Source organism: Danio aesculapii, chromosome 10 (assembly GCF_903798145.1).
Source record: "Danio aesculapii chromosome 10, fDanAes4.1, whole genome shotgun sequence".
NCBI classification, from domain to species: domain Eukaryota; kingdom Metazoa; phylum Chordata; class Actinopteri; order Cypriniformes; family Danionidae; genus Danio; species Danio aesculapii.
Window position 1 is genome coordinate 15,055,987 of NC_079444.1, and position 12,811 is coordinate 15,068,797.

At 37.6% G+C, this 12,811-nt stretch overlaps 1 protein-coding gene across 5 annotated transcripts in view; it reads left to right on the forward strand.

Moving 5' to 3' along the window:
- Nucleotides 1–12,811, forward strand: part of psd3l (pleckstrin and Sec7 domain containing 3, like) — a 192,911-nt gene that overhangs the window by 143,522 nt on the left and 36,578 nt on the right. For all 5 annotated transcript variants that reach the window (XM_056466945.1, XM_056466946.1, XM_056466948.1 and 2 more), the window contains one exon: nucleotides 2,992–3,035. In XM_056466945.1, coding sequence (XP_056322920.1) covers nucleotides 2,992–3,035 — 44 coding nt within the window. The remainder of the gene's footprint in view (nucleotides 1–2,991; nucleotides 3,036–12,811) is intronic.

A 12,811-nucleotide genomic window follows, 5' to 3' on the forward strand; every position in this document is an offset into this window, starting at 1 on the left:
ACTAAAGGAACCTGGATATTAAAGCAAAGTTTATGTAGAAGAAAAGTAACATTGCAGTCCTTAGATGTCATCGCCATTAGTTACAGAAAAACACACATTGGTTTGATCTTACTTTTTTAAACTGCAAAAGTTACAGTTTCACCCCTCTGCCTTCAGCACATGATGTATGACATTGTGGCTCAAATGACATAGATACAGCACCATTTGGGAAACAGTTTTTCCAACAATGCATTGTACTATGGTAGATAATTGCAACACTGATCAAAATGATAAGAAGACAGCAAAAGTATACACTCACTGGCCACATTATTAGGTACACCTTATTAGTACCAGGTTGGACCCGCTTTTGCCTCCAGAACAGCCTTAATTCTTCGTTTCATAGATTCAACAAGATACTGGAAATATTCAGAGAATATATCAGAGATTTTGGTTCATATTAACATGATAGCGTCACACAGTTGCTGCAGATTTGTCGTCTGCACATCCATGTTGCGAATCTCCCATTCCAGCACATCCCAAAGATGCTCTATTGGATTGGGTTCTGGTGACTGTGGTGGCCATTTAAGTACAGTGAACTCATTGTCAGTTTCAAGAAACCAGTCTGAGATGATTTACACTTTATGACATGGTGCATTATCCTGCTGGAAGTAGCCATCAGAAGATGGGTACACTGTGGTCACTGTGGGATGGACATGGTCAGCAACAATACTCAGGTAGTCTGTGGCGTTGACACAATGCTCAATTGGTACTAATGGGCCCAAAGTGTGCCAAGAATATATCCCCCACACCATTACACCAGCACCAGCTGCCTGAACTGTTGATACAAGGCAGGATGGATCCATGCTTTCATGTTGTTGATGCTGAATTCTGACCCTACCATCCGAATTTTGCAGCAGAAATCGAGATTCATCTGTCAGGCAATGCTTTTCCATTCTTCTATTGTCTAATTATGGTGAGCCTGTGTGAATTGTAGCCTCGATTTCGTGTTCTTAGCTGACACCTGGTGTGGTCTTCTGCTGCTGTAGCCCATCCGCCTCAAGGTTGGACGTGTTGTGTGTTCAGAGATGCTTTTCTGCATAACTCGGTAGTAACGAGTGGTTATTTCAGTTACTATTGCCTTTCTATCAGCTGGAACCAGTCTGGCCATTCTCCTCTGACCTCAACAAGGCATTTGCTCCCAGAGAACTGTCGCTTACTAGATGTTTTCTCTTTTTCAGACCATTCTCTGTCAACTCTAGGGATGGTTATGCATGAAAGTCCTAGTAGATCAGCAGTTTCTAAAACACTCAGACTAGCTCATCTGGAACCAACAACAATGCCACGTCACTTAAATCTCCTTTCTTCCCCATTCTGATGCTCGGTTTGAACAACAGAAGATCGTCTTGACCATGTCTACATGCTTAAATGTGTTGAGTTGATTGGCTGATTAGAAATTTGTGTTAACAAGCAGTTGGACAGGTGTACCTAATTAAGTGGCCAGTGAGTGTATATTGAAGCACTGCCAACAAGCCTATTGAACGTGGCTCGTATTCATTTCTCAATATTAATAAGAATTTTTGTTATTATTTTTATGCGACGTGTAAAAGTTGAGTCCAAAGACATGCGCTATAGGTGAATTGATTAAACAAAATTGGCTATAGTGTATGAGTGTTTGTGTAAATATGAGAGTGTGCATGGGTGTTTTCCAGTACTGGGTTGCTGCTGGAAGGGCATCCGCTTTGTAAAACATATTCTGGAATAGTTGGTGGTTCATTCCACTGTGGTAACCTCTGATAAATCAGAGACTAAGCCGCAGGAAAATGAATAAAAATTTGGAAGAAGAATTGCTATGCTATTTGCCATCAGTGTTGCTTGATTAATGGTAATAGTTATATCTTATACAAAAAAATGAATACTCTGACATTGCCTTTAATACATTTTATTTAGTCTTGCCTGATAATGTTCCTGTAATAGTCCCTGTCCTACCTGACTAGTTTGCTAATTGAATTTCACCAGAAGATCAAATGAAAAATCATTGTGTTTGATAATTCACATGCAGGCACAGCTTTCTCAGCTCACATGTGCACTTATCAACATTCAAACATTTATTAACGTTCAAAACTTCAAAAGCTGCCATCTGTCCGAAAGCACATACTGCCTTTTTTTTATGGGTACCAGTACACCCGGTCACACTCAGATCATGTGATTTAATTTAAAAAATCATAAAAAAAGAAGCTGTGTGGGTGTGTGTTGCAGTGCACAAGCATCATGTGTCATCTAGCAGCTTCACGTAACATCAACTGACGTGTGTTTAGTGTTATGAGACGCTGACTGTTATGAGATATCAGCCGCTTGAGTGTCTAACATGGGTCACATCAGTGTTACGGGGAGGTTACTTCATGTGAAATGTGTATCAGATGACAACGGAGTACGTTTGCGCTTTTAATCTGGCATACTCATGAATGTAGTGAAGCCTTTTTTGGTCATTTGAAACCCGCATGAATGTATAGCGAGGTTCAGAACATACGCATGAGGCTTGAATAAGTAATTGTGGATAATGTTCGTGCTAACAAATGAGATTTCTGCAGCATTTTGATGTTTGGCTTGACCTTTTCACTCATTCATCATGCAAAACGAATTCCTTACAGGAATCCGAGTGTGTGTTTGCATAAATAGTGCAAATAAATCGTGTGACATTTTCACAATGAATTTCACCGATGGCATTTCATGAGAAAGATCCATTAGTGTCCGGGGGAGACAGTTTTTCATGATAACTCATCATTCTGTGCTGACTGACTTCATAATAACTCGATGTATTTAATTAAAGACCACAAGCAAAGTAATAATTTTACACAGCAATGATGTCATGCGTACCATAAGAGAGATTTTATGTTTTAAGAATGGATATTTCGGGATGAATAACATATATTTCAGGTAAAGATGAATTATGTTAAAATTCTATGTGTGATATTCTAAGACTTTGTCTTTTTTCTTTTTTTTTCCCCCATGCAGACATTGTATAACTCCATCAAGAACGAGAAGCTGGAATGGGCTGTGTAAGTACTAATTCACCACCAATACACCAATATACAGTGCATCCGGAAAGTATTCATAGCGCTTCACTTTTTCCACATTTTTTTAATGTTACAGCCTTATTCCAAAATGGATTAAATTCATTAATTTCCTCAAAATTCTAAACACAAAATATTTTTTTTAATTGTTGCAAATTTATTAAAAATAAAAATGCTGAAAAATCACACACATACACATATAATACAGAAGTATTCACAACCTTTGCCGTTAAGCTCTAAATTGAGCTCAGGTACATTCTGTTTCCACTGAGCATTCTTGAGATGTTTTAACAGCTTAATTGGAGTTCACTTGTGATTAATTGAGTTGATTGGACATGATTTGAAAAGGCATACCCCTGTCTATATAAGGTTCCAGGGTTGACAGTGCATGTCAAAGCACATACCAAGCATGAAGATAAAGGAATTGTCTGTAGACCTTCGAGACAGGATTGTCTCGAGGCATAAGGCTGGGGAAGGTTACAATTCAAAGTATCTTGTGAAACTGTATTCATATCGCAATATTGTTAGCAAAAAAAATTAAATAACGCAATATCAGATTTTTCCTATATCGTGCAGCCCTATATGGCAATACAAGTTTATGTTTGGATGTCATAAATGCAGCATATATTTCAAAATAATGAAATATTGAATATTTTATATATTCTTTTCAACCATTGGAATTATAAATACAATGCTTATACAGTTGATGTCAGTACATAACATTTGCTAGATATTTTTCAAATTACTAGTGTTCAGCTTAAAGTGCAAATTAAAGGCTTAACTCTATTATTAAAATTGATTTAAATTGGTTTAACTAGGCAAGTTTGAGTTATTAGACAAGTCATTGTATAACCGTGGGTTGTTCTATAGACGACTGAAACAACGTAAGTGGGGCTAATAATAGTGACCTTAAAATGGTTTTTAAAAAAAAAATAAAACTGCTTTTAATCCAGCCAAAATAAAACAAATAAGACTGTCTCCAGAAGAAAAAATATTATAGGAAATACTGTGAAAATTTCCTTGCTCTGTTAAACATCATTTGGTAAATATTTGAAAAAGAAAAGAAAATGAACAGGAGGGAAAATAGTTTTGACTTCAACTGCATGTTCAGTTATATTAGTTAAAATTCATAGTCTATATGTTAATATATGACAATACAGATTTTCATCTGATCACTTGGATCTGAATACCCTGAGGTGTGACTTGAGACTGAGCAGATTTGGGTCCAAAGACATGACTGGAGAAGTTAAAAGACGTGATTAGACTGCAGTGGTTTTCAGTGATTGATAAATGATTGACATTTTAGCTTTTCAGCACATTTGTGCATGATCATACATTTTTCAGAATGTAGAAAGGGAACAAACGTCACACACAGAGATCCATCCCTGAAGCCACTTGCTTTATTACACTGTGTTTATGCAGGGCATGTCTTTTTGTGTGCAGCATCTCTTTGCCGGAGATGAGGAAAACAACAGTAGCGGATCTATAATATATTAGGCTGTCAATTGAATTTTAGTCAATCTATCATGTTTATTTTTCCAATCCACTAGCCACAGTTGAAAGCCAAACTCACATATAACTTTTATGTAATTGGCAGGCAATAATAATTAGTAAGTAAATAAATAAATAAATAAAAATAAAATTATGGAGCATAGGACAAATCAGTCAGCAGAACCAGTTTTTCTTCCTGACTGTGAGGCTGGAGACTGTGCACACATCAGTGGCATTTTATTAGAGATGAATCGATTCTCTTGAATCGATTCTGAGTTTATTTTTTAACAGCAGATGGCAATGTATGCTTTACAAACAGCCGTACTCTGCTTGCATCTACTTCCTTACAAAGACCACTTGAACCTAAATATAATTATTAATAAAGTTAGAAAAAGGTTTAAGCAAATTACAGGAGTGATTACATTAATCTTGTGACATAAAAGCTATTTTACATTACTCATTCGAGCACACACGCGCTTTTCCCCTTTTGTGGTTATGGTTAAAAAGTAACATGGTGCACCAACTGCTTTTAAAAACTAAGCTCAGAATTTATTCAAGAAAGAATAGCAAAATCTCAAAATCAATGCAGATTGAATTTTTTTCCCACAGCTTTTAATTTTATGTTTGGGTCCAGGTTGAAAAAAAAATGCTAACATGCTGGGTTCTAATTTTACATGGTTTTATTCTTGTAAACAATAATTCATGGATGTTGGGTTTGGGTTTGAAAGGGGTTTGGGTTGGGTACAGATTTTAGGAACTCTTTATGAGAAGATTGATATACACGGTCATTACTTTGAAATAACACTGTTTAAAAATATTTTAAGAATTTTGCATTTTAATGCTTCATTTTCTGGAAAATTGGCTTCAACATGCATACATCTGTGTAAACTACAAAAAAACATGATATTGTTAAGTTGCTCACGTAATACACACGTTACGTGTTCAGTCTATAAATGCGCTTGACACTTTGCAAGTAGTTGACATCCTAAACCACAACTATATTGTGGCATTCACACCAGGCGCATCTTGTGCGAATACATCACGCTATTCGCACGTAAATAGACTTGTGAACATTTTAAGTTTACTCACTTCATTCGCACATCAAATTCGCTTAATTCGTGCGTCAAATTAAATTCACAATAGACGCAGATTTGTGTCATGGGCAGGACTTCTGCCTGCACGATGACTAGGGCCAGACAGAATCTGTGGACATTTTTTGCTATTTCTGCAGAGAATTTTGTAAAAAATCTGCAGATTTATCATTCTAGGAGGATCATAACTAAAAACTTAATATATGAAATAAAAATAATACCTTTTTAACTTTTATTTATTGTTAACAATGTAAATCCTATTAGATCCACTTATTTGGTAAACGAAGCAAGTCTCTCATATAATATATCTACTAAAAGGCAGAAAATATTACTGTACAAACTGTACTTTAAATAAATCAGATGAACAGTTTAATATTAGTCAATAATATTGGTGAAGTTAATTAAAAAACTGAGTATATTTAAATTTACACAAGTAAATACATAGGCTAAATAATAGGCTAAAAATCTGTGGATTTTTGTGCGGGCAGAATTCGTGTGGGCCTACTGATGACTCTAGCTTCGTTGCGGAATGGCTAACATGGATTTTATTGAGTAGCTGTGCTTCATGTGCTTTAGGAAGGCTGAAAAACAGCGTAGATTTGTTCAGTGCCTGTGTCTGAGTCCACTAAATCCTTTAAGAGGTGCACCTAGCTCTGTGAGTTCATAAACTCCTCTAGAAACTGTACCTGGATGATGGAGGCTTTCAGCTGTGGTTTAGATTCCTCCGAACCCAGTTTGATGTGCTGTTGTCCGGTGTTGGCAGGAGGATTTCCCATCAGCACAGCAACAACAGGCACTACATCATAATCATGACCCTACAAGAGAAATCTCGTGATTGGTTAACGTGGGTCTAATGTCTGCTAAAGTTCTGCTTTTCCAACTCGCGCCAACCACGAAAATGCTCAACTCGCGCCATTCGTGCACCTCAATCACATGAATCACACCGCAGGATACCTATTTCCGTCTTTGCATTATTTTACATGTAAATCACTCGTGCTTGATGCTTCATTCGCATCTGGTGTGAACGCACCAGAAGACTGTAGCTGCATCCCAAATGGCACACTACACACTATGCACTATGTACAACAGCAGAAGTCTCAAGCGGCTGACCCGCGGGCCATTTGCAGCCTGCCCTCCCTCCGGCCCACATCTGACAACAAAAATATAACGAGATTTGGCCTGCCAAAACATATATTTTTGAATCTCTATCATTGTTGTTCAGGCACATCTGTGGTTTTTACCCACCACCTAGTCAACATTTAAAGTACTGCATTTAGATTAGTTTTACTTTCATTTTCTCTCAGTGTACGTTCGAGAGTAACACACATGTGTTTTAATTCTGTGGCTGATTTAAACGTTAAAATATATGTCCTTAAGTGCTCTATTTTTCATAAAGACCTATTTTTGTAAATATTCAAGGGTTGTTTGAGTATTATCAGTTTTATACCACTTGTATTTTCTTGTACGAACACTTCTTCATGGCTAACATGTTATGCCGGTGGTGTAACAAATATGATAATCTTGCTAATATTCGATTCATTCATACATTCATTTTCTTGTCGGTTTAGTCTCTTTATTAATCCGGGGTCGCCACAGCGGAATGAACCACCAACTTATCCAGCACATGTTTTATGCAGCGGATGTCCTTCCAGCCACAACCCATCTCTGGGAAACATCCATACACACTCACTCACACTCATACACTACGGACAATTTAGCCTACCCAATTCACCTGTACTGCATGTCTTTGGACTGTAAGGGAAAACAAAGCACCGGGAGGATTTTTACAAAAAAGAAGGAAATTGAGAAGAACAATCGCCTGTAAAGTCACTAAGGTTACCCAGACTGCTTTCTGCTGTTCTTGCGCCACTGGGACAATACAATTGGTTGGGACAGAATAATAATTATTATTAGAGGTGTGAACCTACACTGGTGTCACGGTTCGGTTACGATTATCATGCCATCGATTCGGTTCAATTCGATATCTCGGTGCATCACGGTGCATTGATAATGCTTTCCATACATCGTGGTGCACCGAAGAAACAATTAATTTTGACACCCCTAATTATTATGCCTATTATTTGTAGTATTTTCATAGAAATTTAAACTACCCCTTCAATATGTGCAACAAAAAACAAAAAGCTAGAGTTTTGACTGCATATACTCTGTGGAAGAATGACCAGGTTGATTACTAATTGATTACTTGATTACTAATCAACAGTAATCAAGTTTAAACAAATGGGTTTTGAGACTAGATTTAAAATGATGAAAAAAGCATCACTGCTGCGGAGGTCCTGATGAAGAGCATTCCACAAATAAGGAGCAGCATAGTTAAAAACCCTCAACCACATACTGCTCAAATCTATAATATGTGGTTGAATCAAAAGAGAATCAGAAGAAGAGGATCTCAGACTGCCTGCAGGAGTATTCATTTGAAGAAGATCAGACAGATATGAAAGAGTGAGATTATTGAGAGCTTTGTAATTGAGAAGCAAAATGTTGAAGCTGATGTGATATTTGACCCGGAGCCAGTGTGCGTTGTAAAGAACAAGGGACATAAGCTCTACAAGGGCGCTTCTAGAAAGAATTTGTGCTGCAAAGTTCTGTTCCAACTGCAATTTATGCAAGGGGAGGCTAAACAATTGAACAATCTATCATCTAGACGTGAAGTAACTAAGGAATGTTTGTTGTTAGAGAAGAACAGAGGCGGTTTATATTCCAGAAGTGAAAATAGGGAGATTCGTTCATTCATTTTCTTTTCGGCTTAGTCCCTTTATTCATCTGGGGTCGCCACAGCGGAATGAACCGCCAACTTATCCAGCATATGTTTTATGCAGCGGATGCCCTTCCAGTTGCAACCCATCTCTGGGAAATATCCATACTCACTCATTTACACTCATACGCTACGGACAATTTAGCCTACCCAATTCACTTGTACCACATGTCTTTGGACTGTGGGGGAAACCGGAGCACCCGGCGGAAACCCACACGAATGCGGGTAGAACATGCAAACTCCATACAGAAATGCCAACTGACCCAGCCGAGGCTCAAACCAGCAACCTTCTTGCTGTGAGGCGACAGCACTAGGCAGATTGGACAGTGTTATTATTGTGAATTTCAAATGACAGTGTATTGTCAATGATGGACCCTCAGGCTTTTTTACATGCAATGAAGGAGAGACTATAGAGCTGAAATGTCAAATATTTTCAGAGACGGTAGCCAAAACGTGCCAGCAAGTCTATTTGTACACAAAACCTTTTTAAAAAGCAAAGGTAAAACATTTTCTTTTTATTGTACAGTCATGGCCAAAAGTTTTAAGAATGACACAAATATTACTTTTCTCAAAGTTTGCTGCTAAACTGCTTTTAGATCTTTGTTTCAGTTGTTTATGTGATGTACTGAAATATAATTACAACACTTCATACATTTATACAAGGCTTTTATTAACAATTACATGACATTTATTCAAAGAGTCAGTATTTGCAGTGTTGGCCCTTCTTTTTCAAGACCTCTGCAATTCAACTAGGCATGCTCTCGGTCATCCTCTGGGCCAAATCCTAACTGATAGCAACCCATTCTTTCATAATCACTTCTTGAAGTTTGTTAGAATTAGTGGGTTTTTGTTTGTCCACCCACCTCTTAAGGATTGACCACAAGATCTCAATGGGATTAAGATCTGGGGAGTTTCCAGGCCATGGACCCAAATTTTTAACGTTTTGGTCTCCGAGCCACTTAGATATCACTTTTGCCTTATGGCACAGTGCTCCATCGTGCTGGAAAATGCATTGTTCTTCACCAAACTGTTGTTGGATTGTTGGAAGAAGTTGCTGTTGGAGGGTGTTTTGGTACCATTCTTTATTCATGGCTGTGCTTTTGGGCAAAATTGTGAGTGAGCCCACTCCCTTGGATGAGAAGCCACCCCCACATGAATGGTCTCAGGATGCTTTACTCTTGGCATGACACAGGACTGATGCTAGCGCTCACCTTTTCTTCTCCAGACAAGCCAGATGCCCCAAACAATCGGAAAGGGGCTTCATCTGAGAATATAATTTTGCCCCAGTCCTCAGCAGTCCATTCGCCATACTTTTTGCAGAAGATCAGTCTCTCCCTGAGGTTTTTTTTTAGAGAGAAGTGGCTTCTTCGCTGCCCTTCTTGACACCAGGTCATCTTCCAAAAGTCTTCGCCTCACTGTGCTTGCAGATGCACTCACACCTGCCTGCTGCCATTCCTGAGCAAGCTGTGCACTGGTGGCACTACGATCCTGCAGCTGAATCCTCTTTAGGAGATGATCCTGGCGCTTGCTGGACTTTCTTAGATGCTCTAAAGCCTTCTTAACAAGTATTGAACCTCTTTCCTTGAAGTTTTTGATGATCATATAAATTGTTTATTTAGGTGCAATCTTAGTAGCCACAATATCCTAGCCTGTGAAGCCATTTTTATGCAACGCAATGATGGCTGCACGCGTCTCTTTGCAGTTCACCATGGTTAACAATGGAAGAACAATGATTTCAAGCCTCACCCTCCTTTTAACATGTCAAGTCTGCCATTCTAACCCAGTCAGCTTGACATAATGATCTCCAGCCTTGTGCTCGTCAACATTCTCACAGTTAACAAGATGATTAGAGATGATCTCAGCAGGTCCTTTAATGACAGCAATGAAATGCAGTGAATATTTTTTTTTCAGGATTAAGTTAATTTTCATGGCACAGAAGAACTATGCAATTCATATGCTCACTCTTCATAACATTCTGAAGTATATCCAAATTGCTATTATAAAAACTTAAGCAGCAACTTTTCCAATTTCCAATATTTATGTAATTCTCAAAACATTTGGCCACGACTGTACATTGACGTCATCCAAACATAAAGGTGTGAAATCAATCATCATCACTGCCTTTGTTGCCTGCAGCAAATACACAGTCCAATTAAGGTTCAAAAAGTGTGTGTGACAGTGCGCCTTTGAGTCAAATGATAAGATCGGTGGCATGTGAGACATGAGCTGTAATTATGATCTTGAAAACATGACATTAGACTGACAGTTTGCCTCACTGATAACAGTCATATAGTGAGACACCGTCCCATTGTGCCAAATTACAGCCAGCCCTCGCCAACTCTCTGCACCAACCGCCAAGCAGATCCCACTTTGCCTGAGCCAAACGAAACATTTTCAGCTGCATCTTTGCTGCAAGAAGCTATTCTTTACAGTGGCTTTAGAATAGCTATTTAACATTTTATCCTTGTGCAACGTGAACTGCATAAGCCTACATTTATTTTAAATATGTTGTAGTTGTTGTTCTAATAATTGTAATATTTTAATCTCAATATTTCACCCTAATTTTCTTTCATAAAATCTGTTTTCTGCTTCTAAGTGCTCCATTTCTGCATGCCCATTGAACTGATATAACACTGCAGTTTATTTTATTTTGTTTTGGGGTTTTTTTAATGAAGTTTGCACTGCACACTCTGGGTTTTTACATTTTTTGGTGTGTCAATTTAGTTAGTAATATTATTCAGAAAGTCAAAGTAAATATTTACTTTGTATAGCTTTATTTTACATTCTTAGGTGATACAAAACACCGACATTTCGGCACAATAATTTCCTCAGTGCGTGAAACAATCCTCTCACTCCACCCTTTTTATCCCACAGTCAATCACACTACATCAGGTCTATTCAATTAGTTTGTCATGGGGGCCAGTTCATGAAAAGCATCCCAAATGAGGGGGCGGAGAGATATGACTTGCAATATGAGTGATGACACAACAGCAATATAAGCATATGCTGTATTTTTGCTCCTTAAGACACCCATGTTGGCTTTTTCTTGTATTTTGAAAGTACATAAAATCACTGCATTGTACAATGTGGCTTTTTTTTACAAACTTATCCAAATGTTGTATTTCAAAGCACAACAAAATCAGTGTATTGCTCAAGTAGGCTTCTTCTACATTCAGACACATTCATATGTTATGTTTTATTATTATGGATGTAACAATTATAGATTTTGGTTTCACATTAGTCTTAAGAATAATCATGGTTTCACAATTTTCATGATTATCATGCATTTATTAATTTCAAAACACTACTAGCTTAGAAAATCATAAGAAAACTGCTTATATTTTAAAGTGTTGTTTATTGCTGCTAAGTAACCAAATACAGCACAAAATATTAATAAAAAAACAAGCAATAGTTCTTTTCTCTCTTTGGACTTAAATTATAATACATTTTTAAAAAAGTTTTTGATTTTAAACATGAGTGATGATTTTACAATCAAAATAAATGACAGAACAATGAATAAATAAATGAAAATAAGCGCCTGGAGGTCCGCTTGGGAGCCGTGCTAGCACTGCTCCCAATATGCGCACGTCTCTATTGGAAATAATAAACTTGCACACGAAAAAGATACAATATGTGAATGGCCTGCTGCTAGAGTTAATCCAATGTGTGTGTGTATAAGCCTCGGTATAAGCGCGAAACAAGCACACATTTGGCGTAACTTTGTTTAGTTGCAGTAGTTTTGTTCTGTGCAACAGAAATGCAGCTTTAAGAAGCATTTAAGATTAATTAACTGTAATAAATGTAAGTGTGGTTAATAGTGAAATCAGCTAATCATTGCATCCCTATTAACGTTATCAGTGCATTGTATAAAAGGCCTTTTGTACAAACATATATAAATGTTTTCAGCTGCCCGCGCCACTCGCTTAATGTCACTTGACTCACTTTTTGCGCAGCCTTCAACTGCAGCTCGTGCTGTATTGAGCAGACGCACGTCACTTCATAACTATAGCGGCTGTTTTTGACTGAACTAAATTTATTTTTGAGGTCACACTAATTGAAGGGCCGGAACAAATTGCCTCGGGGGCCGGGTTCGGCCCGCGGGCCGCCAATTGATTAGCCCTGCACTACTTCATTAGTTAAATGACCGTTCAATAGCTAAAAACAATCTCATTTTCGTTTCGATATACTGTAATTAACCACACAGGAAATATTTTCCTTCACCTTTAAAAGCATTATCTCCATTGCACAGGAAAATAACATCTCAATTATCATCATTCACTTATTCATGTCTATGTCAATGCAATGCAATTCCGACAGTCCGAAGCATTAAAAATACATTTTTATCTCATTATTTGTATCATTGTATCATACTCAAAAAGTTTGTTCACTCTAAAAACATCTGTTAT